Raw genomic sequence first — 26,664 nt, 5'->3', positions numbered from 1 at the left:
GACTTTGGAGCTCGGTGCTATTTCAAAACGTGTCCTGGTAATTACGCCACACACACACACACACACACACACACACACACACACACACATCCAGGCTGTTCCCGCTTTGGGTTGGTTACGTGAATACCAGTTTGTTCTTCCTCTGTTTTCGTGGAAAGAAATATATCTTGTATCCACCTGCTGGGGCTGGAATAATGCATCTGAGGCTTAGATTTGAAAACTACGTTGCCATTCACCTGCTGGATTAAATGCCACTTTGCAAATATGAGGATCAGAGAAGGAAGACCAAAAGATCGCGGTGATCGTTGATAACTTCATTTTCTCTGGGAAAAGGAAAACAGAAGCCACAGAACATGTGGTAATGCCATCCATCACTGGTGCCTATTCTGAGACATATTAGATAATGGGCTGGTTACTTAAATAGATCCTAATTGTAAGACGTGTTGACTTCTATTTAATATCGGGTGTTAGCCAAGTGGCCGTGGTGAAACTGGTCGAAACTGAAAACTTGAAATGACTGTTGATGAGCGATCCATTTTTGCCCTAAATGCACGTTTGCTTCTCTCTCATAGCTGCATGGTGTTTAGCAACAAAAGAAGCATCGGAAAGCCAACTTGGCCGTTGTAATAAGACAGGAATGAGGCTAGAAATCACTGACTCCGTTAGTGATCCCGCTTTCAACAGTTGTTCCCCCCTTGCACAACAAATGGTGTTGTAATCCAATATGTTGTCCTTAGAGCCACGGTAAAATCTGGTGAGGAGCCAGCTGTGCTCATTTAAACTTGGGGGGGGGGGGGGCGGCCCGGGGAAGGCAGAGAGCGTTTCTCAACTCGGGATGCAACAACTGAGCTGCAGTCGGGTGTTTGCAAAGATGGGCGTATGATGGGGAGAGGTGTCCGTGCAGTTGGGAGTTTGCAGGCGTGCCCCAGGGTTGCCGCGGAAGGGAGAGCTACCCATGCTTGGTTTTGGCAAACGTCAGCAGGGATCCGTCTCTGGGTTTGCGTTCGAGCTGCCTTTGCTGCCCCCCCGTAGCGGTTGTGAGAAAGAGAAAATGCACACGAGAGCGAGGGGTTGTTTCCAACAGGCTCCAAGTTTGCAAATCTGACAGCGTTTCTTTTGCTGTCAAACCGAGAGCCCGGCTGGTGGTGGCAATCCTGAGAGCCCAGCTGGTGGTGGCAATCCTGGCGGGGAGGGAGGGGAACGGGGAGAGACTGTGCTCAACTGCCCAAGGAGAATATTAGGAATTCTTCATGCCAGACTGGAAGTGGAGAGGGCACGAGTGCTCTCAGCCCTGCCACGGTGAAAGTTTTCTTTTTTCTTTTCTCTTTCTTTCTTTCTTTCTTTTTTTTTTTTTTTTAACTGTTACAGCCAATGCTCGCTAAATCAAAATCTTCAAGTACGCTTCATTAAAAAGGAGGCACGGAAACGGCACTAGACTATACGATACTCATCTACGATTGAAGCAAAGAGCCTTTGGTTTTTTAAAAAAGGAGGCAAGACTTTTAGCTCACGGGGTGATCTGGATGCTCATTGAGGCAGACACACGAACTGGTTGTTGGGTTTTTTTTTGTTTTTTTTTAATATAAAGTGCGAGATTTCACTAAAAAAGGTTAAAATTGAAGTGAGTAATCTTCGGCGCATAATGCAATCGTTAATTTTAGCTCCCTGCGTGGGTGCCGCTCTGACTTGAACAGTCGGGCTGTAGCCTTCGTTAGAGAAGAAGCAGGCAGCCCGAGACAGGTGGGGCTGATCGAGCTGTGAACGTGATTTGCTGGAAGCTGGTCATTAGCGTTAGAAATCGGGTCCGATTGTTTTGGTCGTTCGCCCCGCCGTGACCGTTGCCATTATGATTATTGACTTCTCGTCTTTCTTTCAGGTTGACGATGGGTCACGCCGTGTAAGGGAATCGCAGGGAGATGGGCATTCTGAACTGTTAATGGGGACATGGGACTCCAGTTGTCTCTGATCACTGGTGTGGATTTTCCCGGGGTAGAGCGACAGAAGCCGCCAGTAAGTCGCCAAGACCTACGTCAGGAGCTCTGCGCGAAAGGTAAAGGCCTCGTTGTCTGGCTGTCAGCTCGTCTGTATTTTGTTACTGTCTAAACGTGTGCCAAGAAGAGGTCCGTGAGTGTAACCACTACAGACGGCATCTATGACCGGGACTCAACTGGCTTAGAGTCTATAAAGTTAGTAGAGCTCGATCTGTTCCTTCCATTTTTTTTTTAATTTTTTTTTTTTAACGTTTATTTTATTTTTGAGACAGAGAGAGACAGAGCATGAACGGGGGAGGGGCAGAGAGAGAGGGAGACACAGAATCTGAAGCAGGCTCCAGGCTCCGAGCCATCAGCCCAGAGCCCGACGCGGGGCTCGAACTCACGGACCGCGAGATCGTGACCGGAGTCGAAGTCGGACGCTCAACCGACTGAGCCACCCAGGCGCCCCTGTTCCTTCCATTTTAAAGTTGGTCACAATCTCCTTTCTTGTTGAAAGGCTTTGAAGAAAGAGTCAGGGCCACGGAAGTCCCATTGCCTCCCCCTACCCAATAGGTTGAGAAACACGGTGTTTGCCCTCTAGAAACAACCTTCGTTAGCCACACACGTAGCCCAGCCAGTGTCACTAAAGTGTGAGGCGTCCGTCTGAATACACTGGATGGAAGATCCTAAAGCCTCCTCCGACTTGAAAGCATTGCTCACCAGTAACTCACAGACTCGAGTACCAGCCTTTGGGCAAGTCTTCCTCTGGCATTCCCATAATCCTTTGCTGAGGAAGCCTGCATTGTTTTGAAAGATATCATTAGGTGCCATCTGTTCTGTCACGCTGGATCTTAGCAGATTTGCCACAGAAGTTGCTGTGGTCGAGATTTTTCTCATGCTTCCTCTATGCAGTTGGAAGTCAAGTGCCTGAATTTAGTAAATGGTCATTAAACACTCCCAGGGAAACGTCACCACCGTTGTGTCTGATAATAATCACCGTGGTAATGAGCGGTAGGAGGACAGCCCTCCCTTTGGGGGAATTTTGTGGAAGAACTTTTGTGGACGGATGGACTTTCTGGGTCCCGGTGTCTTTCTTTCTCGTTTTCTTTTTCCTTCCTTCACTCCTTCCGTATTTCTTTCCTCCCTCTCCTCTGCATTTTTTTCTCACATCTTACAAAAAAAAAGAAAAACCGAGGGGGGAGTAAATGCTCAGTCATTCATGCACCTCGGTTGACGGCCCATCAGGAAGGGGAAGGGTCAGGGGTGGTATGGGGGTCGGGGGACAAAAGATAGTAACAGGCTCTCCCTTTGGAAAGCCATTTCCAATGTCCATGTAGTGGTCTAGTGTGAGCCCCGAGGAGCAGGGCTCAGTGGCCATAGCTTCATTAGAGCCGCCTTCCAGAGACTTCCTTCTACAGGGTCGGGGCAGCCCCAGCGGCTGGCGGGAGCCTGGGAGAGCACTTTTGCCTTCAATAATGGAGCTGTCAGTTTGAAGCCGGACGGCGTTGGCCCTGAAAGTGTTATTGCCAAATTTAGATGCCGTGTACGAACGGAATCCTTACCTCTTCGGTTGCTTTTTGCCCCTCGCACGGCGTCCTGTATTCCCCGTGCCTGGGAAAGTGTGCCTCCGGTTGAAAACTCGCAAATACTTTTCGAATCGTCTGGGGCCTGCTGCCCAACACCCAGAGCACCTCGTGACTCAGCGGCGGAGGGTCGTTTCTTCCAAGAGTTGGACGGAGACTCTGTTTCTCTTTGTCCCCTGCTTTGTCGTGGGGCATAGGGACTGGTAGATGTGTGGGAGTTCCGCGTCTCCACCTAAGATTTGTCGATCCCTTTTGATGGCAAGGTGTGTATTCGCAAGCGTGTGTGTGTATGGGTGCGGAGGGGGTGTGGAGAGGGCGCCCGAATCTGCCTCTCGCGTTTGCCTTGGGTACTGGATTTGATCTGGCTTCGTCGTTCTCCCCTTGTGTCACAGTGACAGAGCCGCCCGAGTCGCTCATTTGAATTCGAATACAAAAGGAGACATGAAATGCCACGGGAATAACAGTCAAGGCTCTACAGTGCGCTGACTTTACGTTCTGACTTCTTCACCTCGTAGGGCATCAAACCTTGTGATTTTAATTTGCGTCCGGGAGGATGTCCGAGCCAGGAGACCTGAATCCGGCCATCGTGGAGGAAGGCGGGACTGAGCAGGAGTCGGCCACCCCAGAGAATGGCATTGTGAAATCCGAGAGTCTAGATGAAGAGGAGAAACTCGAATTGCAGGTGAGCCTGGAAACCTAGTCTCTCGAACCACTGGGTGCAGTTCCTTTCCTTTATTTTCGGAGCGCTTGGGAGGTTTTCCCCTTTTTTTTTTTTTTCTTCTTCTTTCTTTTCTTTTTCTCCACTGGAGAGTTTGACTACTAAATGAATAGGAAATCCATAAAGCTAATCCTCTCCTTTCCTAATTATTAATTACTTTTTCTTCCCGAGCAAAACGTGCTCCGAAATGCCCTTTGAAATGAAAGCAAGGGCCAGAGATCCTCTTTGAGGACTGAATTTGCACACGGCCATCTCCAGAGTGATTTCCAGACCACCTCATGGAGCTTGAGAAGGGTTTCTCCCTGAGGCAGCTTGAGGCTGGCTGAGACTTAAAAATGGATTTGCTCTTCCATGGAAAGCTGAAGACTCAGCTCATTATCATGAGACTAAGAAAAATCAAATCTGTGGACCTTTGAGGGCAGGCTAAGATTCAGTTCATATTAGCCCACCAACCTAAGCCCTAGAATTCACAGCCAGGGAGAGAGAGAGAGGGCAAGAGGAACAGAGACAGAGAGAAAGCCCTAGAAAAGGGCAGGCCAGGGACGGAGGGGGCTATTGGGGCTGTTGGGAGTGACTGACAGTACCGAAAAGGTGATACGATTAAATACACCATGATTCATGAGAGAAGGAGATTTGGTAGAGGGAAAACCAACTGTATTTGCAAATATCCTGTATTGATTTTCTTTGAACCGAACTACAATAGTGTTCATTCTTTTTATGTACCAGTGAACAAAGGCAGAGAACCACATAATGGCCAAAAGCCTTCAAGGTCAGCTTTCCCCCCTTGCATAGCTGCTCTAAGGAGAAGGAGCTAAAAGTTAAAAAGGTCAAAAGTTGTGGGGAGAGGGGGAGGGGAGTCCTTCTCAGTGGTTATAAGACCTTATTGTGCCTATTGATTTCTGGACTCTAGTGACCTCTCTCTCTCTCTCTCTCTCTCTCTCTCTGGTTGTTGGTTTACTGCTTGTTTGTTTGTTTTACTTTGTTTCCAACACACAGAGGCGACTGGCAGCTCAGAACCAAGAAAGAAGAAAATCCAAGGTAGGATTCTGGAGATTCCACATTGACGTGATATCATGGATGTCAGTTGCTTAGTTTACACCCGGGTGAAAAGATTTGCCAACAGTTCAAACGGTCGCGTGTGGATCTTGGCTCTCCTGGTCCTGCCCGCTTGGAAGGGGGTCCTGTTGACACTTGTCTTTTCTCCCTGGCTCCGTAGGCTTTGCAATTAGAGCACTTAGTGTTCACGTGGCCGCAAATGTGTGTATCTGATCCTGTTTTTCACAATTGCAGATTTGAGAGTGCCTTACACGGTGAGCCCCGGCTTGTTTGGCTGTCCTTTTGCGCGACACCTGGGGCAGACGTTTTAGTCGCCCCGGTGGGTTTCTCCCTCGAAGTAAACAGGTGCCGGTGTTTCGAGCCCGTTCCTCGTCTTCTGAAGCATCGTTTCCATCCAGGTCCCTCCCAAACTCAGTGTTAGTCCCGTCATCTCTTCCTCCTTAGATGATCACGAGATGGCAGCAAGGCATTCGTTGTATGTTTCTGATGTGATGGGCACAGTTTGCTAAAAGCGTTCCTTCCTTACATGCACGCAGTCACGTCTTCCTCCTCCTGCGTCCCCACCAACCCAGGGGGCTCAGTCTGGGAGCCAAGGCACACAGACGGCACTGAGCCCCCAGTTCGAAGCTCGGTGTCCGAAGTCTGACTTGGGGGTGTCCTGTGAAGGGGGGGGGAGACGATTTGACAGCCGGAGGACGTCTTCTGCTTGTTGTCTTTATTTTCCTGTCCTTGCCTCTTCTCTCCCCTCCCCAGTCAGGAGCGGGAAAAGGTAAACTGACTCGCAGCCTTGCTGTCTGTGAAGAATCCTCGGCCCGACCAGGGGGAGAAAGTCTTCAGGACCAGGTACATACCCCCTGTCATTTCCATTAGCTGCACGAATGGGATCTCTCTTGGTGTGCGTGTGCATGAGTGGAAAGCTGGCACTCCGCACTGGTTTGGGGGAGAAAAGAAAGATAATCAAAGGAAGAAAGAGTTTGCTGGCTTCGTCCCCCGTTGACGAGCTATGCTAAACTAGCCGAACAGTGTGTCACAGAGTGTTACGTTTGTTTTTTTCCAGACTCTCTGAAAACTGCAAATGGGAAGGAATGTCAAAAGAATTTAGATAAAACACTTAAAAAGTAAGCACGGTAGTGCTGAGTTTCCTCAAAGGCTCTCTCTTGATAAGACCGAACCAAATACAGTCCTTAGTGTTCACTCTCCTTCCTTCCGGGACCTTCTTACCTCTCACTTCCCAAATGCACTTGCCTATAAGAAACACAACTCTTGGCTCTTACAAAACTTTAGAAATAGTGCATAAGGTGCATTGAGCTTTGGAGACCTATTTTTAAGGACTTTGGTAGAGATTTCTGAATCCTGGAACAAATGGCCAGAAGTGAATCCGAGCTGGTGGTGAATTTCATATTATTAAATTTATAGGAATTTAATATTCTTATCTATCGCTGTGGGTCCTTCCACTTAGGTTTGCTCCTTACAGCGAGACTATTGGGGTCGGAAAATTCACATTCTGACAAAACCCTCCCGTGACAAAACGGGAACTTCATATCGTATTTATTTTTGTTTGCCTTTTAGGCATCGTATCAGCTTTTATAAAAAATAGTCTAGCTACCGAAATGTTCCTTGCTTTTTCAGAGGCTGAGAGAAGTCCAGACAAAAGTAAAAGGATTTATCTGAGCCCAGGGGAGAGAAAATTGATTAAGATATCATTGTTTTTGTTTGCTCTTGTTGGCTTTCCTCTTTTTACTTTAATTGAAATACTCTAAATTCTCCTCGTGGATGCAGAGAGCATTGAGAGCACTTTCTTTAAAAGGACCAAAAATAAATACCTTATAGATTTTGTCCTAAGAGTATTTTTTTCCCCCTAGCTTCGTTTTCTTAATATGCCACTCATGTCGTAAGGCATAGACAGGCTGTCTTTCTCTAGCCATCACTATGTTTCATACACAAGCTTTATTTTACCTGGGCTCTGAGAAGTGTGTGGCTTTCCTTCAGCATTTTACACGTGCTTCTATTTTTTCATGGAGATTGAAAAGGGGAAATAATGCGAATATCCCGGCTTGTATTATTAAATGTTGATCGACGGCTTGTAATGTACCACACACGACATATGTTAACTCTGCAAAACGACAGACTCTGGGAGAAGTCATGCCCCCGGTTGTCCCCCACTCCTAACACCCGACAGAGGAGGACAGCCTTTATAGGCTTAATCTGCTCTTCGTCCCATTTGACGAGGTACCAGGAGGAAATTTTTAAAGAGATCATCTGTACTGTAGTGCCCGTCCTGGACCTGAGTCTGGTTTCTCCATACGATTGGTGCAGAGAATTAAGAGGCAAAGGGTGCTCTGTTCCCGCTGGTTTCAAGCTCAGTGGCCAAGACTAGCTTTGTAGGAGAGGTTTAGAGCTTGCGCACCCCTCTTGGGGCTGGCTGAGGGGAGGCGGGAGCAGACGGCCAATAGGAAATACCCAGACCACGCGTGTGAGTGAGTGGGCACGTTACTTTTTAGGGAGTAAAGAAGCAGACCTTTGAGCTTATGTGCGATGCCTTCATTAGGTACCACCGGCACTTACAAAACGTGGGAACTGAATCCCAGAGAACCCCGGCAGAAGTATACATTTATATGGATTGTATTGCTTCCCTAATATTTGTATATTCACAGTACTTGGAAAACTGCCTTCATTTTGGGGGAAAACTCTTGCTACCTGTATTACTTGATCTCAGACCCATAGCTGACGGTTCAGTCTGTCCTTCAGTTAAAGGAGCTTTGCTTTCCAAATGTTCTACGATTTACCTACCAGTGTATTACTGTGACTTGAATCATTCTTTTACTGTTGTTGGATATAAACTTATCCTGTACCGATGTATCAATTAATACCTGTATTTTATTATTGAGCATATCAATAAAAATATTAAAAAATAACAGATTGTTTTTTACCAACTCTATACCACTTTTGTGTGTTCTTTCAACACCATAATGTATGCTGATGCCTAGAAAAGCGAGGTATTTTCCCGAGAATAGTGTTTGTCCACACGTGACGTGAGTTTGCACATTTTTCTTTTTTTTTTTTTTTTGGTGGAGGATGCTTTTTAGCCTCTGCTCTTGTGTGTATGCTTCCAACCCTCTCTGATCGTAGCTGCAAACTGACAGAGGCGGGGGATGCAATCGGTTTTGGAGAAGCAAGGAGACCACTCCCATGGCCTGGTGCCCTCAGTTTCCCCTCCCGATCAACTATTGAACGGATCCTTCCCCGCCCCCGACTGTATTCCCTTGAAGCAGAAACGTTCCAGCTGTTCCCTTAGCCAGTAGAAGCAAATCAAAACCTTAAAATCTGCCTGAACCTTTGCAGACTAAGACATTTCTGTCCCAAACCACATGACAAAGAACCTATAATCAAGTCACACTCGGTTTTACGTATGTTGTGTAAGTGCACCCCAAGGGAAACACGTGGATGTCAGGAAATCTGGCTACGATAAATATCTGTCACGAGAACGTGTTTGATTTCATCTATCCTATGTCTTTCCAACCACGGTGTCTTTTTCTTCCAGCCAGGAGTTCACAAGGTAACCCCTCCTAAAAAACGAACTTGGTGTGGGAGGCCTTGTGTTACGTATGCTTCTTAGATCAGCCAGGTTTACCAAGAACCCTAAGAATCCTAGGTCGGCCATAATTTGAGGGTGTGCAGGCCTCGATCTGGTCACGTGAATAGGAGCATCAGTTTAGTTTTTAGTGAGGAACACTGTTAGTCATTGGGGATATATTTTTTTAACGTCATAAATTTGAATGTCACGGTAGGAGAAAAACCTTTCCCATCAAATGATCTCTTACATAAGCAAAAGTGGGCTTAATGTGGGTTGATTTGTCATAGTTTTAATCATCGCTTGGGCTTGTCGTAAAACTGAGCGATCTAATTTGGCTCATTCTTCTTCAAAACGGTGAACATACTATCAGCCAAATGGCTGCTGCCTGAGTTAAAACAAAATGAGCTGTTTCCAGTGCAAACGAAATAAATATAAAAGTGAATCCAGCTCCAATACTGTAAACAGTCAGTTGTATACCAAAGCACTGGTTCAAGAGAATTTTCCATTTTGGAAAGGATTGACTGATGCAAAAATTAAAATACTAAGTTGATGGACAAGATAGTTGTACCTCCTACCTTTTCTAAAAGGCAATGCTTATTGTAGCCATGTATTATGGTGACTTATCAATGGAGTTTGTACCCAGTGTGTGATAAGAATCCGTGCCCAGGATTCCTGCATTTAGACAGCTTGGTTTTTCTCAGTAGTAGATATCCTTGTTTTGTGGTTCTAAGACAGACTTTTCAGTGTAAATCGGCTATTAAGGCCTTTATGTCTTTTCCATCTGTAATTATGATTCGTAATATCTGTCTGTCTGTCTTTGTGCAGATTTCTCCTTATAAGGGATTATAGAAAAGAACTCGGAAGGCTCCTTCTTTTTTTTTTTTTTTTTTTTTTTGAGACATGACAGTGGCTGTGATGCAAGCTTACTGATAAGGAAATGGTTCCTAAGTGTTCAAAAATAAATCTGTAGGGAAAATAAGAGGTATGATCTAGGAGAAAGTGACTTGCTTAATGTGAATATTCATGAGGCCAAGTTCTAGTACGAGATGTTTCTCATGAACTCCCATTGACTTCTGAAGTTTAATTCACCTTAAAGGGCAATTATTTTTCTGACAGGTTTAATTTTTTACCATTTAAGAAAAAGAAAAAAAAAAAACCTGCTCCTGGCTTTCATTTTCCTGTATTTAATAACCTCTTTGCAAAATGGAAACCAGACAGAGATTCTTAAATCTGGCCCTAAATTATTATATTTTTTCCTCAACAGGAATCAATTCATTTACAGCTTTCCAGTTTTCCCAGCCTGCAAGAGGATGATAAATCTAGGAAAGATGACTCAGAAAGAGAAAAAGAAAAGGATAAAAACAAAGATAAAACCTCTGAAAAGCCCAAGATCAGAATGTTATCAAAAGGTGAATGTGAACATGTTTCCTTAACTTACCGAATTTGGACAGATCAGCAGTCACCGAGCACATCCTAGGTTTACACACACATCTACCTGCACCAAACTCTGCCTATACTTTTCTGTGTGTGTACGTGTGTGTGTGTGTGTGTGTGTGTAAAAGGTGTGAACTCTATTTTCTTTCTGTTCACAGTGTCATTTGTGGAGCCAGAAAGGTTATTTTTAGGGTCCTTTATTTCTTGGGATTTTCATTTGGGTCTTCTATTTTCAGTGGTAACTTGGTGCACAGGAGTGAGCATGAATCTCTTAATTCAGGATTATTGGTCCAGTTGGGCTGAGGAGCAGTAATGATACCTAGTTTTAGAGCTGCACTTCCCTATTTATCTTAAAAGACAGACAGTGGATTAGCAATTCACAGCCAATGAGTGATAGTGTCCCCAAAGCACAGACGTACCCATCAGTGTCGATGGCATACGTGAGTAACGTTGTATTTGGCACAAATGGGTTTGGCCTCTGGCCACCCATATACTGCCACATAATGTCTCACCTAAAAAATACACGCTTCTCCTTCAATAAAGTTTTTCCAAGAACAAACAGCGCTTTGCCTTCTAAATCCCCGAACCCGTCTTCCAGACTTGTCTGATTGTTACAAAAGTACCACAACAACAAAAAAAAACAAACGCAAAGTAAAACAAAACTAAGTTAGGTTGCAATGAAGAATACCATGAGTACATAGCTTTGCGGTAGACTTTTTCTTGCCTTTTCTTTTTTTCTTTTTTAAGTAACTGAGGCAGAATAGGGCATCTGCGGCTTTTATGCTCTGTAACCATGTATCTGCTTCTACCGATGGCCTCTGTTACTGAAGATCTAAAACCCGAGGTGTAACAAGAGTGAAGAACTACAGGTTCCTAAATGGCTTTAGAAATTGAGCTTTAGCCAGCATCAGAAGAGTTGAAAGACTTGGAGATTATTTAGTGCCCTCCTGTGTTTTGCACTGATTGATATTTAGACAGCCTTGCCACAGAACTTGTATTTTTTGCCTTCTCGGGGTTAAGAGAAAAGGGATTTCCTGGAATCCCAAACTCTTCAGAGTTCTCTCTGTGGGTCTGTCACGTGGAGGGGCCTCGCTGATGTACAGCAGGGAAGGAACACGTGACATTTCACCCCACCCACCTCCTACCTGACCGTGCCCACGCCCCCCCATCCTGTGACAGCTGGATCTTTCCATACTCGGGATCTGCTGGGTTCCTCTGTCGCGAATCTGACTCATTCTGGTGTTACCCTGCCGGTTTGCTAGTTTCGAAACACGTCCCGTTCACGCCAGTGGCTTCACCTAAAATGTACCCAAGCAAGAGGGAAACATTGCTACCCCCTTTTCCCCATCCGCATTCCTGACAACTCCATCCTGCTGTTTGTTTCAGATTGCAGCCAAGAATACACGGATTCTACTGGCATAGACTTGCATGAGTTTCTGATTAACACATTAAAGAATAATTCCAGGTAAATTATTAAATAAGCCTCTTATTTTTAGAAGAGTCGAGTGGACTATCGGAAAGTGGTTAGGGCAAACACTTTACGGAGTTGTAAAATGCAGGCACCTTTTCTAAAGTCTTAAGCGTTCTTTTATATTTTCTTTTCTGCGAATAGTTTGCATGTTTACTCCTTATAGATACTCTTTTTTTTAAATATATGAAATTTATCGTCAAATTGCTTTCCATACGATGCTTATAGATAACTCTTGAGTCCTGGGTAGCTCTCCAGTGAATACGTTATAGTTTACGGGTTCTGCTTTCCTGGTCACAAAGAGATACGGATTAAGGGGGAAAGGACAGAGAACAAGAGTCAATGTCAAATAAGCCAAATTATGTTCCACTGCAGTTATAGAACTCTCTACTTGGGCTTTGCTCTGGTCCCGTTTCCTATGAATTTAAAATCTACAATGTGTCTGATCTGTTTTATGGGCTTAATTCCTCATATGTCTCCAGTAACATAAAAACCACAGAAGCTTCAACGTTACAAGGAGAAATCATCTCCAGTGGAATGAAATCATACGTATGTGGGCAGCACGTTCCAGAGAAGCGTTAAAGATGTGGAGTCATGTACCTTCAAGCCATCTCTGTCATACACGCAAATGAACTTGTTTGGTCTTTGGGAATGGCCAGTCCGTCCGACCTTCTCATTTTTAACATTTATTTTGCAGGGACAGGATGATACTCTTGAAAATGGAGCAGGAGATTATTGATTTCATTGGTGACAACAAGTATGTTCCATTGCAAGGCGGGTTAATTTCTACGACGGGGTCTTGGTTTGGGCTTTGGGTTTAATGATGCGTTCTGGAAAGACTGAGGGATAGATAAAACATTACTTAATATGTTTGCCGACTTGGTGAGTGGGGATGCTGTTAGGATTAGAAGCTGTATATTGATGGGGATTGTTGCTTGGACCATGTGTGTTTCTGCTTGTTAAGTTCCTGACAAAATGGCTATAAACGGGGCCGCTGATTAGCATAGAGTAGCTGTGACAAGAGGCAACCCTTTTCATTTTTATTATAGTTTTTTAATGGGCTCCAGCTGGCTGCAGTCAGTGATGCCTGGGCATAATTGCGCTGTTTTCTGTGTAAACCGTGTAATGACGCATCTCCAGATAGGCATCTGCTGTCACATAGTATGTCATATCATTTGTCCTGGGCCTGGCTGTGCCGATCAGGGATCACGGACTAGAAGAGAATACTTTCCAACGGACGTTAGGTTCTCTTTGCTGAGAGAAACGTGCAGCTATGAAACAAAGACACTTCTTGTAGCTTAACCGATAGGTACATCATCAGCGGAAAAGTGTCCAGAAACGAGCACCCGAAATGTTGCCGACGATGAACTAAGCTTAGCGGTTTGGACGGGAAAGGACTGGTTTTGTGTGTGTACCTGTGAAATGTACTACAGGCCGGAAGCGCCAGTGCTGATCCCACTCTGTCCTGTATTCCTTTCCAGTAATCATTATAAAAAGTTCCCTCAGATGTCATCCTACCAGAGGATGCTTGTCCATCGCGTGGCCGCTTACTTTGGGTTGGATCACAATGTGGATCAAACAGGGAAATCTGTTATCATCAACAAGACCAGCAACACAAGAATGTAAGCCCATCACTGTATTTATTTAGCGTTTCCTTTTTGCTCGTACGGCTTCGTTTATAAGAGCGTGTTATACGATGTACGTGACATTTCAACTGTGCAGCGTTATTTATCTCTTGCACTTATCAGCACCGTGTGGCATTTATCTGCAGAAGATTATTTGAGGACCAGGAAAGTTTATACAGTTCGGGCAATAAAGTGGATTTATCCCCAGAACTTTTGTAGAGCTCCTGAAACATAATTTTCTCTCTTCTCTCGGTACTCCACGTGAGGGGGCGCATGGGTGGCTCAGGCGGTTAAGCGAGCACCTGACTCTCGATGTCGGTTCAGGTTATGGGCTCACAAAGCGTGAGATCGAGTCCCACGTCAGGTTCTGTGCTGATAGTGCAGAGCCTGCTTGCGATTCTCTCTCCCTCCCCCTCTCTCTGCCTCTTCCCCGCAAAATAAATACATACGTACATACACGCATACATACATAAATAAATGAATAAAACCATTTAAAAAACATACTCCATGTGATTACATCAAAAGAGCATGGAACATTTTATGTCAAAATATAACTCAAATTGAAAATAACAGACCTTTTAAAACCACAGTGACGCATCCAGGATAGCTGTTCTTTTCTTCCTCTTTCTGGTTTGTAGACCTCTGTCTTGCTGTAGTTTTTAGCGAGACCAAAAGCCCTGAACCCAGAGACAGAAATCCCACCCCCAGGACTCAATTCTTTTACTTACCGGCTGTGGGACTTGAAACAAATCCGTTACAATCTGCCGCCTCCTTTTTTTGTTTGTTTTTCACCTGAAGAAGGTGAATTTTGAGCTCCATAGCTAAGCTCCAGATCTGAAAGGAAGATGTTTCTTTGTTTTTGCTCCTTAACGTGATGGTTTGCCTCTGTCTTCCTGTCTTTCCATGGGCCCGTTGAGTCACGCAAAGCACAGCATGAGTAGCCGTTGGCTTTGGAAATGTGGATCTGGCTGTCTTAAAGTGATGTCTGTGTCAAAGCCACTTCTCTAGCAAAATCCACGTTAAACTGAAAAACCGTCCCTCTGCGACACATTCTCCGAAGGCGTCTGTGTATTATCATTTATTTTCCACAGTGCGCTTGGTGAGTTGTGTCCATGGCGTGGTTTTTAGGAGTGCCATGTTAGTGGAGGGAGCCTCTGTGTTGGGTAGAGCAGTGTGGTTCAAACACTGTGTTTTCTGCTCACCAGAGAGGCTGGGCAAGTATGGCTGCAGATGAGGCCCTTTCTGTTCGCGGCGCTCGGTCGGTCCGTGTTCAGCAGAACGAGAGTGCGGGCCATGGTGGAGAAAACACAAATTGAGAGCTCTGGGATGGACCTGGGCTGTTGTCTCAGGGACACCGAGCACCGCACCTCTCTGGGCTTCGGCTGCTTTTTTATTTGCACGCCAGTTTCAAGCAAATGATGTTTAAGAGCCCTCGAAGCTTCGGAGTTATTGGGCCCTGCGGTTGCGCTCCATACTGGCAAAATACATTTTGAAACTTACCCGCTTTCCGCTTTATCTGATTGCTGGCGCGTGGACCTCCGATCTTCAACCGTCATAGAAATGAAAGGCCACTGCCCTTTCATTCTTCATGGGTCCCCTCCCCATGGAGAATTCCTCGCTGTTGCTGTTTTCAGTCTCCATTCTAGCGTTTCTTACGACTCTCGGGTGCTGTAAGTGCAGAGACGCATTGATCGCAAAATAGGCCAGCGGTGGATGGTTTTCTTTTTCTTTTTCCTCCTCTCTCTCCGTAGACCATAGCAGACATGGAAATGCCCATAGGTCAAGTATAGCGTCCGACACAGGTTCAACCAGTAGAGCGAGTGCATTTATTTATAATTCGCATTGATCTTTGCAATCGCATGGTCATGAACATTAGCGCACGTGTTTGGGACCTGTTTCTAGGTAGAGTGGTTTTTGAGAAAATTGGCACTGTGTAAAGACTCTTGGTGAATGTTGAGTGATGGCTCTGAACTTGCTGTATGTCCAGTGTGGTAGCCAGGAGCGACATAGAGCTATTTACGTTTTGATTGAAATGAATCAAATTTAGATAAGATTTAAGCTTCAAAGTTCAGGTCCTCGGCCAAGCTAGCCCCATTTCAAGTGCACGTATGAGACAGAACCTATAGAGAGTATTTCCGTGATTTCGGGAAGGCCCATTGGGCAGCTCCGGTCTGAACCCTTGGGATTCTTACAAGTTTCCAAGTATCACTAGAGTATGTCATTTGTCCTTTCAGACTTCTATTTTCTGGCTAGTAAGTATCATATTATCACGCTCTCAGACTTCTTCACTTCCTGGAGAACACTGGTTTTCATACGTGTGTGTGCGCATGTGTGCATGTGCGTGTGTATGTTTTCAAAACTGGCCAATTTTAAATAGACCCCACGTGTTGATGCCTTCAGGAAGAGTGAAAGGAGCACGTTTCAAGTGTGGTTGCCACAGCGGAATGCCTGTTCTTATGCACACCCCCTAGCCCCTCTCTGTGACTCACACCATGCCTAAACAAAAAGACAAATGACCGTGGATCATGGACTCTTAAGGTATTTCCAGAAGAATTGACCTTACCAGTGTCCGGTGTGGAGCTGTCAAGTCCTGCTGTTCTAGTCCAGCCACCCTCCTGACCATCCTCTATTTGAGGGGCTCTTGTCTGGGGATATGGGCGGGGCCTTTTCGGACAAGAGAAGTGGGTGAATTAAATGTCATCTTTCAAAGAGGAGCAAGTCCCATCCTCAGGACCTGAAGCGCCGTCGGCATCTTTAACAAAGCAGAAATGTTGTTCCGTAGAAAGCTGTATGTTTGATTTTAAAAGTTTGTTCCCATGTTCTCTTGGAGTTGAAGTCTGAAATGGGATGTTCTAATCAGAACTTGCCGTGTAAGTCATAGGCGTCTTGGTTTTCTTGGGTTCTCTGAAAATTTCAAGAGTTGTGCCGTCAGGGCAATTGGTATGCTATGGTCATGGGGACCACAGTCATAGAAACGTATTTTAATAGGCGTATTGTTGGATGGAGACGTTTCCAAGTACCGGCGGGAAGGAGGCCAAGGTGGAAATTCCTCAGGTGGCTCCTTGTGGGTTTTGTGTTTGAGGGATGCCTTTTCGGAGTACACGGTTCTGTGCCAGTTCAGTGCAAGTCCGTGAAGGTGCATATCTTAAATGGCACCGTAGCTTGGGAAAAATGCAGAGAAATGTGGACGGAGGGGACAAAAATGGACTGTAGGGCTGACAGTGAGAAAGCACGTTCCATGCAAGTTTTGATGTTTCTATCTCACCGACACTGATCCTCTGACGTGGATGTCGCTCAGCCACATGATGGCTGGGATTCATCTCCCAGAATGCTCGCGCTTCTAGAGTGTAAGCAGTTCGGGTCATTGTACGGTGTGACTTGAGAGTATTAAGGTTTGCACAGACAGAGAATACTTTCACGTGAGGCTCAAAGCATTTAAGTCGGGATAAGACCCTGTGAGGATTGTATGTACATGTGCGTATGTACTTCCTCGCCTCTGGTATTTTCTCTAATGTCCTGAGAGGAAATATACCTGTCCTTCATGATGGAAAACATTTCTCTGAGGACTAACTTTTCAGTTACTGAAGTGATAGAGTAGGATTGTCTACTTCTTATTCATTGCATGGGGTACTTTACCTCTCATTTCCTGTATATTGTTTCATTTAATCTTGAAATCGTATTTACAACCTAGGTAATTAGAGCCTTATTTTACAGAAGCAGAAAATGAGGCACAAACTCGGGTTCAATTTTGGACCAACAGAGAAGCAATGATTAGCATGGCTGGGATCCAAGTCGGTTTGTTACATGCCAAGAACAATGTTCTTAAATAACCTAACTCTCTTAGAGCAAAACCACCCAGAACGTCTTGAGCAGAATCCCCAAGAAGATTCCTTGGATTGGTTGGAAATGCCATCTAAGTCTCTTGTTGTCTGATAAGATACAAGGAATGGGCCCAGGGGTGGGGGGGGGGGGATGGGGAGAGATCTTCGAAAATGAACTCAGTGGTAATCAGCAAATAAAATCATTCCCCACAGTTTGATACTTCTTGCTACCTTTTCTGTGGTTATCACTACTAACAAGATGCAATGTTTGGCAGGGGGTGATAGTGATTCAATTTCAACCTTGTTTTATTCCGTTTCCATCTTTCTTTTCCCCCCCTAAGAACGGAAAAAGCTACATTCATCAACGACATCAGCGTAGGAGATAAAGCTGTCTATTGCATTACAAAACTGCTGTAGGCAACCCGATTGTTCAAATCCATGGTTTCATGCCGTAGCCACAGGAGCATGGGGTTAGGGTTGGAAATTAGAGTAGTCCAGAGAGAGTAGGAAGTGACAGCCATGCTCACGTGGGAGACATTCCGGGGAGGTGCCTTCCTCTGAGCAAACTTGGGTGCTTTCGAGAATTAACAAAGGGAAGTCACCTGACTCTCACAGCACAGCAACCTTGTTGGTTCTCTGACTTGGCCAGGGTAAGAGCAGGTGATATGTAACCTGGAGCCTCCCAGCACACCTATCCGTCCGCAGATGGGGTCTGAAGAGCTGGGGATGCCTCTCACGAGAATTACTGCCTTTTTGTTGGAATAATGACGTTTTTGAGCTGAGATTCACCCTGTTATGTTCTGCCACCTTTGGTTTATTCCTCTTTCCCCTGTGGGTTGCCTGAAATACATTATACTCTGTGGCCCTTTCATATTTTCTTCCGTTGGGATTCTTGGTCAACTCCCAGATTTGGTGGTGGCACCAAATGAGCCCGTTGGAAATTCGGGCAGGGTCGGTGTTATTCTGGTATGAAAAGTGATGTTTACAACGCATATTTACTCTCTAGGGTGTTGCGTTCTAAAGATACGCACTTGGGATGGAGACTAAAACTACGAGCAACGATTTTGTGGAAACTATTTGAATGCTACGCGTACCTGAGTCTATTTTTGTATGAGAAGCTTCCACCTTCTCTGTATCTGCCTTTCTTGTCTCCACTTTGTCTTTTGCTTACTTTTCCAGGTGGTTAGCCCAAAGCAGCCCGTGGTTCTTTTGTTAGATGATTTTTTTTTTTTCACCGCCATCTGTCTTTCTCCATCGTAGAGAAAGGGTGTGTGCTCAGCTTGTATCATTTGGAGACTTGAAACCATCTTCTTGCCTTAGTGTTTTCCAAGGGGCCAAGATCAGGCATAGGCAGAGAGTCTCAAGTGTACCTGAACGTCTTTGCATATGTCAGAGTAACTGCTGAACCAGTCCCAGATAATTGTCACGTTAAAAGGTTGTCATCTCTCGAATATTTTTTTTTCCTTTGACTTTGGCACCCACCCACTGTCATTGCCTGAAATCCCCTATTTCCAGAGTGCAGATCAAAGACAGAAATGACATCTCCATTGGAGGAGAGTGGTTCTCAGCCCCAGAAACCATGAAACAAGAATAGAGACCCAGAGGCAGAGCTTTGGGGTGACGTCTTAAGATAATACAATGCCTGGATTCCTGAGAAGTGTGGACCCGGGTAGTGATGACCCTAGTTGGCCTGTTTGTTTGTTCCAGAGAGGATAATGACCTGAGTTAGCTATTTGGTAAATCAGAAGACTCATAAACTTACTCTCTGTCTAAATAAAGCTTCTCTTTGGTGACAACGGTTGAGCCCGGTTGACTTTGTCAAGAAGCCCTGAAGTGATGGATAAGTCCTGACCTGAGAGGCGGGACTGTGGGACCTTCCACATGCCCAGTGGCAGACACAGAGAGGGAGTGCCAGAGCCGTAAGGGACACCTGTTCTGTTCAGTTGTCTTAAGAGGCTATGGTTTCAGGTGGGAATTACTGGGTTTTGGCCCTTGGGCATTTCACTCCCTGCAGGTGATCCAGGATGTTTATGCCAAAACAAACAGACTCACTAAAACCCCAAGCTTTCCTCCCACGTGTGTTCTATTCGTTTTCCTTTTGGCTGGCACACGAATGGCACCCGTCAGTAAACGGAGCAACGTCCCGATGCCACTGCTTGCCGAATAATCCTCTGTAGAAGATCAGGCATCAGTTTCTTTAAGTGCCTCTTGGAAATCTCTGAGTGGTTGGTTGGTATCCTGTTACTTCTAAACATGGTAAATTTACTCTGCACTTTCTATAGGAATAGAAATCGTCTGACTAAAAGCCAAAGATCAGAAGCCTAACTCAGAATCACATTGCTCTTAGGAAAGCCATGATGCTTTATTTACTGAACTGACACCCTAGTCCTTTAATCAATACTCAGGCTCAAAGTAAGACTTATTTGTTAACATCGGTCAAACTCCCTATCACTGCTCTCAAATATTTGTATTTTCTCATGTTATTATTCTCAAATACCTCAGAGAACGTATCCTGTAGATGAGATAGGTGAGTCTCAGAAATAGATCTTGAGGCGAGAAAAGAAGTTTGTTGTGTTCTTTTCCCCCACCAGAAATGATGGAAGGCCCTTTGAGTGTTGCATGGATAATTTACCACTTAATTTTAGAAATGAAACACGCACGCTCCTTCTATAATATTAGAATCTTTAATATAACTGTTTTTTTAAAGAGCTTTTCCATGGAGTGATTTTTTTTTTTTTTTTTAGATAATTAAGTGCTTGTTTATTTAGCTTACCACATTCGAGGTAGATAGAGCTAGACCATTTTACAGGAGCAAAAACTGAGATTTGGGTCTTGATCGTACTTAGTCAATACACAGAAGACCCAAGATGCCTGCCTCTACAGCCATGACCCTCCACCTAAGGTCAGGGAAACAAGAACTAACGTGCACAGAATCAATACTCTGAAATGACAAAGAGCAAGAAGAAAACCAAACCTTATCGCTTGGTTTCCTTACAAAATCCTAATTCGCATTTAATTATGTTTAAAGTTGAACAGAGAACTCGAGGAAACCATGGTAACACTAAGGTGGATGTTAAAACCGTGATGCCAACAAAACTCCAGGACCGCAGAACACCCCGGATTAAAAATTGTCCTGGCACGCGCAGAAGTAAGACAAAACCCAGCTCCGTGTTCTTAGACTGTGCCGAGCGAAAAGTAGTTCTCGGGTATTCGGTGGCCTGCTTTGAACAAAAGAAGTGTAGGCTATAGAATATGTCCATCTTCTGTTTATTGTTTGTTTGAAGAAACAAGGTAATTTTGATCAGGACTCTGTGTGTGTGTGTGTGTGTGTGTGATCTGTGTCATGCAGGTTGGGGCTGTTGGAGAAGGGTTCACTATACACACACGTAGTACCTACAGTGTGATCTCAAATGTGCGATCGGTTTGGAGGGAGCACTATTACTGGGGCCTGGTTGCTCCCACCTAGGGTTTTGCTGTAGGCGGCAGAATTAGACCTGCTTCCAGAGCTCTCTCCCTTCCTTGCATCAAGATCCGTCATTAAGGTTGTCAGCACTTGAGCACCGGTGCCTTGGGAAAAGTTTGGGGTCGTACCTGAAGATGAAATGTATAATGACCAGCTGGTCTTCTTGGTGTAGTTCTTGTGACTTGTGGATCTTAACCTTTCTGATAGCGGAGAGGTCATTAGCATGTCGTCCTGGCTTTGGGACAGATAGAATGGGTCATATGGTAGGAAGACAGGTTGTAGTTTACTGGCCAAAGGTGTTTGGTTTCCGTTGAAGCGCATACTTAACAGGCTAGATTGTAATTATCGGTACCAATTTTCAAGCAATAGATCGGAATCCGCCCGGAGAAGTGGTTGCATACCTAATACATTTTACCCCGCAGCTGGACTCCTTTCAAACTCCCAGCCTGTCTAGATCCCACAGCATTTCCGGGAGAGCACAGCGCTCACTTCCCACCCTCCTGCCCTTTAAACCAGGAAAGTGAAAAAACCAAAAACCAAAAAATCAAAAAAACGGCATTTCTTTACACATACAATGCATATTTAGTCATTCCATACCAGTTAAAGCACACTGATCACTCTGGACCTTCTCAGCAAGTAAAATACTATATTTGCATATAAGCTTAAATGGAATGTTTTTATACACAGCATTGTAAGCAAAAAGCCTTTCATGCCAAGAAGCAATAATCACATTCAGCAGTTTGCAAAGAAAACATTACTTTCAGACCATTGTTACTGCTTCATTTGGAACTCATGAATCAAACCATTATTTGAATATTATAGTGCAGATTGGATTTACCCTCATTAAAATGAACACTAATGTAAATGTTGCCTCAATATTCATTGGCAGGCCTTTAGGTTTTGACTCCCCAGAAAGGTACGAACGATGGTAATAATAGATTATGGAGTGATTTACCCGTGCCTGGCATTGGGCTTGACCCTCCCAAACACTTTAAGATAAGAATTGTTACTTTCCGTTCTTCCAGCGAAGCAAACCAGGCTTCTGTCTTAGGCGTGTTAAGTACAGTAAAACCTCGGATTGCGAGTAACTTGTTCTCTGAATGTTCCGCAAGACGAGCACACATTTCTAATAAATTTTAACTTGAGAAACGAGCGATGTCGTGCAGCAAGAGTGGCACGTGATTGCTCAACATCACATGATCACAACTGGGCCAACGGTTCTTGAAATTCGCTTTGGTATACGAGTGCTTTGGATTACAAGCCTGTTTCCAGAACTACGCTCGCAAACCAAGGTTTTACTGTAATTTGCAAAAAGCCCACTCTTAGTAAGCTGTAGGGATGAAAAGACACAACAATGTGTGTTTTGAAAACGCCAGACCTTTGTTAGCCCCGCTTATCAGCATTTACGTGGGAATTATTTAAAATTTAGTGTAATTATTGAAACTATTGCTCCGTTAAATTTTGTATGCTAGTTCACGTCCGTTTTATATCAAGTTATTGGATTATTCACATGCATTGTGTTTTGGGGGGAGTGGAGCTTTGGTCATTGGGTGTTTGGAAGGCGCACTCTACCTATGAAAGGTTCACTGATAACCTAGCCCCTTTTTAAAGAAAATTTTCATTTGTGGAAATTCTCAATGTACAGGTAAACTTGCAGAAATATGCATGTTTTTTTAGCTGAATATATCCGTCTGATGTGTATGCCTCTGGGGTACTGTTGCCAATACAGTACTGTTCAGAAATGGCTGAATTCACAGCCAGAGAAGACAGCATTCTAGGTCTTCAGGCATATGATTTCTTTCTCTTTTTCCAATTTCATAATTTCTCCTTTTTTTACTCATCCTTCTTATCTTTTTTTTCCTCTACCGTTATTATTTGGGTTCTCCATTTAGAGAGGGGGAAAAAAGGTCTTCAGATTGAACACTGTCACTTACTTATTATAATTAGAGTATGATTATTAAATGCAAGTCTCTGTGTATATAGATCAACAAGGACATAGCATTAAAAAAGGAGGGATTTTTGACAAAATGCCACAACGGAGTATCCATTTTAGATTATAAAATAATACAGGGCGTGAAAGAAAGTATTCAAAAGATAAGAATATTTTAATTGTTCACAATCCAGTGGTTATATACAAACCACTTGTAGGTTGCTGATTTGGTTTCCTATCTTTCTAAACCAATAGCTTTTATTATTTTGTTGATGAGATGCTATTTATTATAATAATCACAAATGTATGAAAGATGAGCAGTAAAAGTTGCCCATTACCCTGCCATCCGGAGAAAACTGCTGCTATCGTTATTCTTATTTAAATAGTATGGTTTCAACATATATGTGAGTGTAGTATATCCTTCTATACGTCGCTTTTCTACGTTAGTCAATAGCCTCGGATATCATCTTATAAAGCTACGTGTCACATGTGGAGATACATTAAGCTACTTAATCAGACCACCATGGATTTCCACTGTTTTGCTGTCTTGAACAGTGAAATTGTGTATTCATTTGTTACTATTTCTTTGGACTCATTCTTAGAAATGCAATCGCTCTGTCAAGGTGGATAGATACCGTCAGGGGTCTTAATGCACATAACTTGTTTTCCAGGGTGTTGGCACCAATAAGAGGAGAGGCCTCAGAGACCTTTGCTGACTTTGAGTATTCTGCTTAATTTTGTTGTTGCTCACGAATAGCCTTAGGTTGAAGGAGAGTCAAGGCGTTTCCCACGTTAGCTTCCACGCCTCTGTTTATGGATACAGTACAGCCGAGACAGAGAAGAATAAAATGAATTTGTCAAACACATAGAAAATTGAGAACATGAGTTGGCAAGATGCTTGAAAGATGTCGGAAGCCGGATGCTTAGCACTGCATTTACGGGGTTTGCAAGGTGTGCTCTCATTTAAGAGAGAATAGGGGCGCCTGGGTGGCTCAGTCAGTTAAGCGGCCGACTTCAGCTCAGGTCATGATCTCGCGGTCCGTGAGTTCGAGCCCCGCGTCAGGCTCTGGGCTGACGGCTCAGAGCCTGGAGCCTGCTTGGGATTCTGCGTCTTCCTCTCTCTCTGCCCTTCCCCCATTCATGCTCTGTCTCTCTGTCTCAAAAATAAATAAAACGTTAAAAAAAAAAAAAGAGAGAGAACAGAATGGTATAAGATGACCAAATGGCGGTGGAAATTGTGAAAGAGTTGAAGAGGGATGTAGCAAATTGCGAACTAGTTGAAGGACGTAGCACTTTATTTTTGAAATAAAAGACATCAGCTATAAATGTTTTAATTGGAGATTTGAAAGTATTGAGGGAAAGTGCTTCTTAAACTCCTCTAATCTGTTCGACTACTAAAATATTTTTGATAGGTGTCTTACACCATCAAAATATTTTATCCTGTTGTGCACAGAAACCTTTCTTTGTTAAGATACTTATGCATATTGATGACTGTCTTTCAGTTATTCGATATGAAATTCAAAGGCTTCCGTTTGAGCCCCGTCCATGTTTAGTAGAATTGAATTCTTCATCTGTGTGTGTATAGAGTGGGGGGAGAGGGATTAAGCTTAACTCTTTGCAAGAAAAGTAATAAATTTCATCTCAAGTACCAGGTGGTAAAATATTTCCAGATCAAAAAGATTTTTGAAAATAATAATGAGTGCTCATCTATTTTAAGTTTCAAGAGGTGGGGGGAGCCTAAAATCGTAATCGATTGACAAGAAGACAGAGTTTGAATGTCTTACTGGGAGTTTCACTCAGCCGCACTGCCTCTCAGTTGATGAGCTGTGTCTAATAAGAAACAATGAGGACTTAATTCTAAGTTTTCAGGGTTTCTATTGGGGATGCCAGGACCCTGGCTGGAAACGCCAGTACTGTTCCTCACGTACGAGCAATGAGATTCGTGGTTGGTATCGACTGCAAACTGTACCTTAAGAAGAAACGATCTTTTCATCAAGAAGAAACGCTAAATTCCTTTTCTTTGCTTTTTGATGATGATACGGAGAACACCAGAAATAACACCTCAAGGACTAAAGTCCATCAGGAAAGAACAATGAGGCGTGTGTTATTATGCATGGCTGTGAGACACGCAGTAAACTCTAGTTATCGTGAATTTAATCAATACCATGACCTTTGCAGCTTTGCGGAGTTTGTCTTAGAGTTCCATTCTCATATTGATACACTGAAAGTTATCCGTTCCCATTTTACACAAAGGGCCTTCATATCTTACTTCAGTTCCACTCATTTTATGGTTAAGAAATAACATGGCTATGATGTTAAATTAGTGGTAAAAAGGGTTTTTAAAAGCTCTAATATAATGGTGCATTACCGGTAATTTGTAGTTTAATCACATGTGGTACTTCAGATGTATGCTTTAGTCTGCATGAGTTTAAACTGCAAATTGCCCTTTTGCGCTAGAGTAATAGATAATTCTCGATAAAATCAACCTGGGACAATCTTACTAAGTGTTTTTTTTTTTTCTTTTTGCACAAACTTCAAATGGTTACTTTATAATCACTCAACATATTTTTAGAGAATCATGAAAGAATGAATAATTGGGACTAACTAGTAGGTTCTCAAGTTTGAAAAAAAATAAGATATTTTTTGGAAAGCTATTATGGAGACTGCACTTTGCATAACGTATCTGTTAGAATGAGAAATATTCTTGCTCTAAATCACATTTGCATTATTGATTAAAGCCAGGTCCTTTGACTATTCTTTTCTTATGGGATGGATATATTTTTTCCTAAACATGTGCTGCTATGAGAAACAAATCAACCAGCACCATGAAAAAATGCAAATGAAATTTCAAAAACGAATGCTTGAATAGCTCTTGTAACTATAATGACACTGTAAACCAAAAGCTTCAAAGCTAGAGACGCTAAGATTCTCATTCCCACCTCTCTTCCCAAAAGAACCTCAAAATTTAAAACCTATTTTTTTAAGTAACATGATTCTTTTTTGTCAACTTGAACCAAAGCATGAATTTGATTTTTAAAGATCTTCTTCATGTTCTAAATTTGAATTTATGCTCCTACTAACCAAACTCTCTCTTGTTCTGTTTTATAATTTAAAAATTTATGACTGCATATCTGATTCAGCGACTCTTTGATCTGTCCCTGAAATACAGCGATTCCTATATAGCACTATTAAATTTTCATTCATTCACACATTGATTAGTTTATTTATTCAGCCAAATGCTTCCCATATTCCAGGCACCGTGTGAGACACTAAGAATTAAGTATTGAAAAAACAAGGTCTCAACCCACATGGAACGCACATTCTCACCCTGGTTAGTATGCTGAAATCTCAAAATGGTTTTCCTCTTAAAGAACTTCATCTGAAGCAAATTCACCTTATGCTCGTGACTCGAAAAGTTCACCTTCCCAGACCACTTTTTATCTAAATGAACAGTTATAGGCTATTAGCACCCAATACAAGAAATGGATCTGTAAACTTAGCAGCAAGCAAAGCATTTCATCTACTGGAATTCACCAGGCAGCAGAGTTCAGGAATATCAGAAGAGATTTTTCTTAGCATGGATATAGTCAGCATCTGTATTTAAGTTGATATCCAGTTTTGCTTGCTACAGAATAAAAACACCGTAACATCTAAGTGTCAGCTGACAGTTTTAGGATGCTTTAAAAAAATTCCCGGAGAGGGGCGCCTGGGTGGCTCAGTCGGTTAAGCATCCGACTTCGGCTCAGGTCACGATCTTGCGGCCCGTGAGTTCGAGCCCCGCGTCGGGCTCTGTGCTGACTGCTCAGGGCCTGGAGCCTGTTTCAATTCTGTGTCTCCCTCTCTCTCTGACCCTCCCCCGTTCATGCTCTGTCTCTGTCTCAAAAATAAATAAACGTTAAAAAAAATTTTTTTTTAAATGTTAAAAAAAAAAATTCCCAGAGAACCGTAATCGTGGACAGTGGCCTGCGAGTACTCACGCTAACCTTGTAAGACTGTCCAGCAGAATAAGAAGCGTGCGG

General features: G+C 43.6%; 1 protein-coding gene across 15 annotated transcripts in view; it reads left to right on the top strand.

The window, feature by feature from the left end:
• Positions 1 to 1,958: 1,958 nt before the first annotated feature.
• The window catches only part of ARPP21 (cAMP regulated phosphoprotein 21), a 114,964-nt gene continuing 90,258 nt past the window's right edge, over positions 1,959 to 26,664 (top strand). For 14 of the 15 annotated variants that reach the window (XM_060638195.2, XM_060638194.2, XM_060638193.2 and 11 more), the window contains exons 1-8: positions 1,959 to 2,050; positions 4,072 to 4,238; positions 5,271 to 5,312; positions 6,084 to 6,173; positions 10,169 to 10,313; positions 11,725 to 11,803; positions 12,504 to 12,563; positions 13,288 to 13,428. In XM_060638195.2, coding sequence (XP_060494178.1) covers positions 4,110 to 4,238; positions 5,271 to 5,312; positions 6,084 to 6,173; positions 10,169 to 10,313; positions 11,725 to 11,803; positions 12,504 to 12,563; positions 13,288 to 13,428 — 686 coding nt within the window. In that variant the 5' untranslated portion in view covers positions 1,959 to 2,050; positions 4,072 to 4,109. Of the gene's footprint in view, positions 2,051 to 3,724; positions 3,820 to 4,071; positions 4,239 to 5,270; positions 5,313 to 6,083; positions 6,174 to 10,168; positions 10,314 to 11,724; positions 11,804 to 12,503; positions 12,564 to 13,287; positions 13,429 to 26,664 lie in introns of those variants that run through there. The other variant, XM_078432526.1, reaches the window with a different exon arrangement.

Source organism: Panthera onca, chromosome C2, assembly GCF_046562875.1.
Source record: "Panthera onca isolate mPanOnc1 chromosome C2, mPanOnc1 haplotype 2, whole genome shotgun sequence".
In the NCBI taxonomy this organism is placed as follows: domain Eukaryota; kingdom Metazoa; phylum Chordata; class Mammalia; order Carnivora; family Felidae; genus Panthera; species Panthera onca.
The sequence above is the reverse complement of the archived record's forward strand: the minus strand, read 5'-3'. Positions and strand labels throughout refer to the sequence as shown.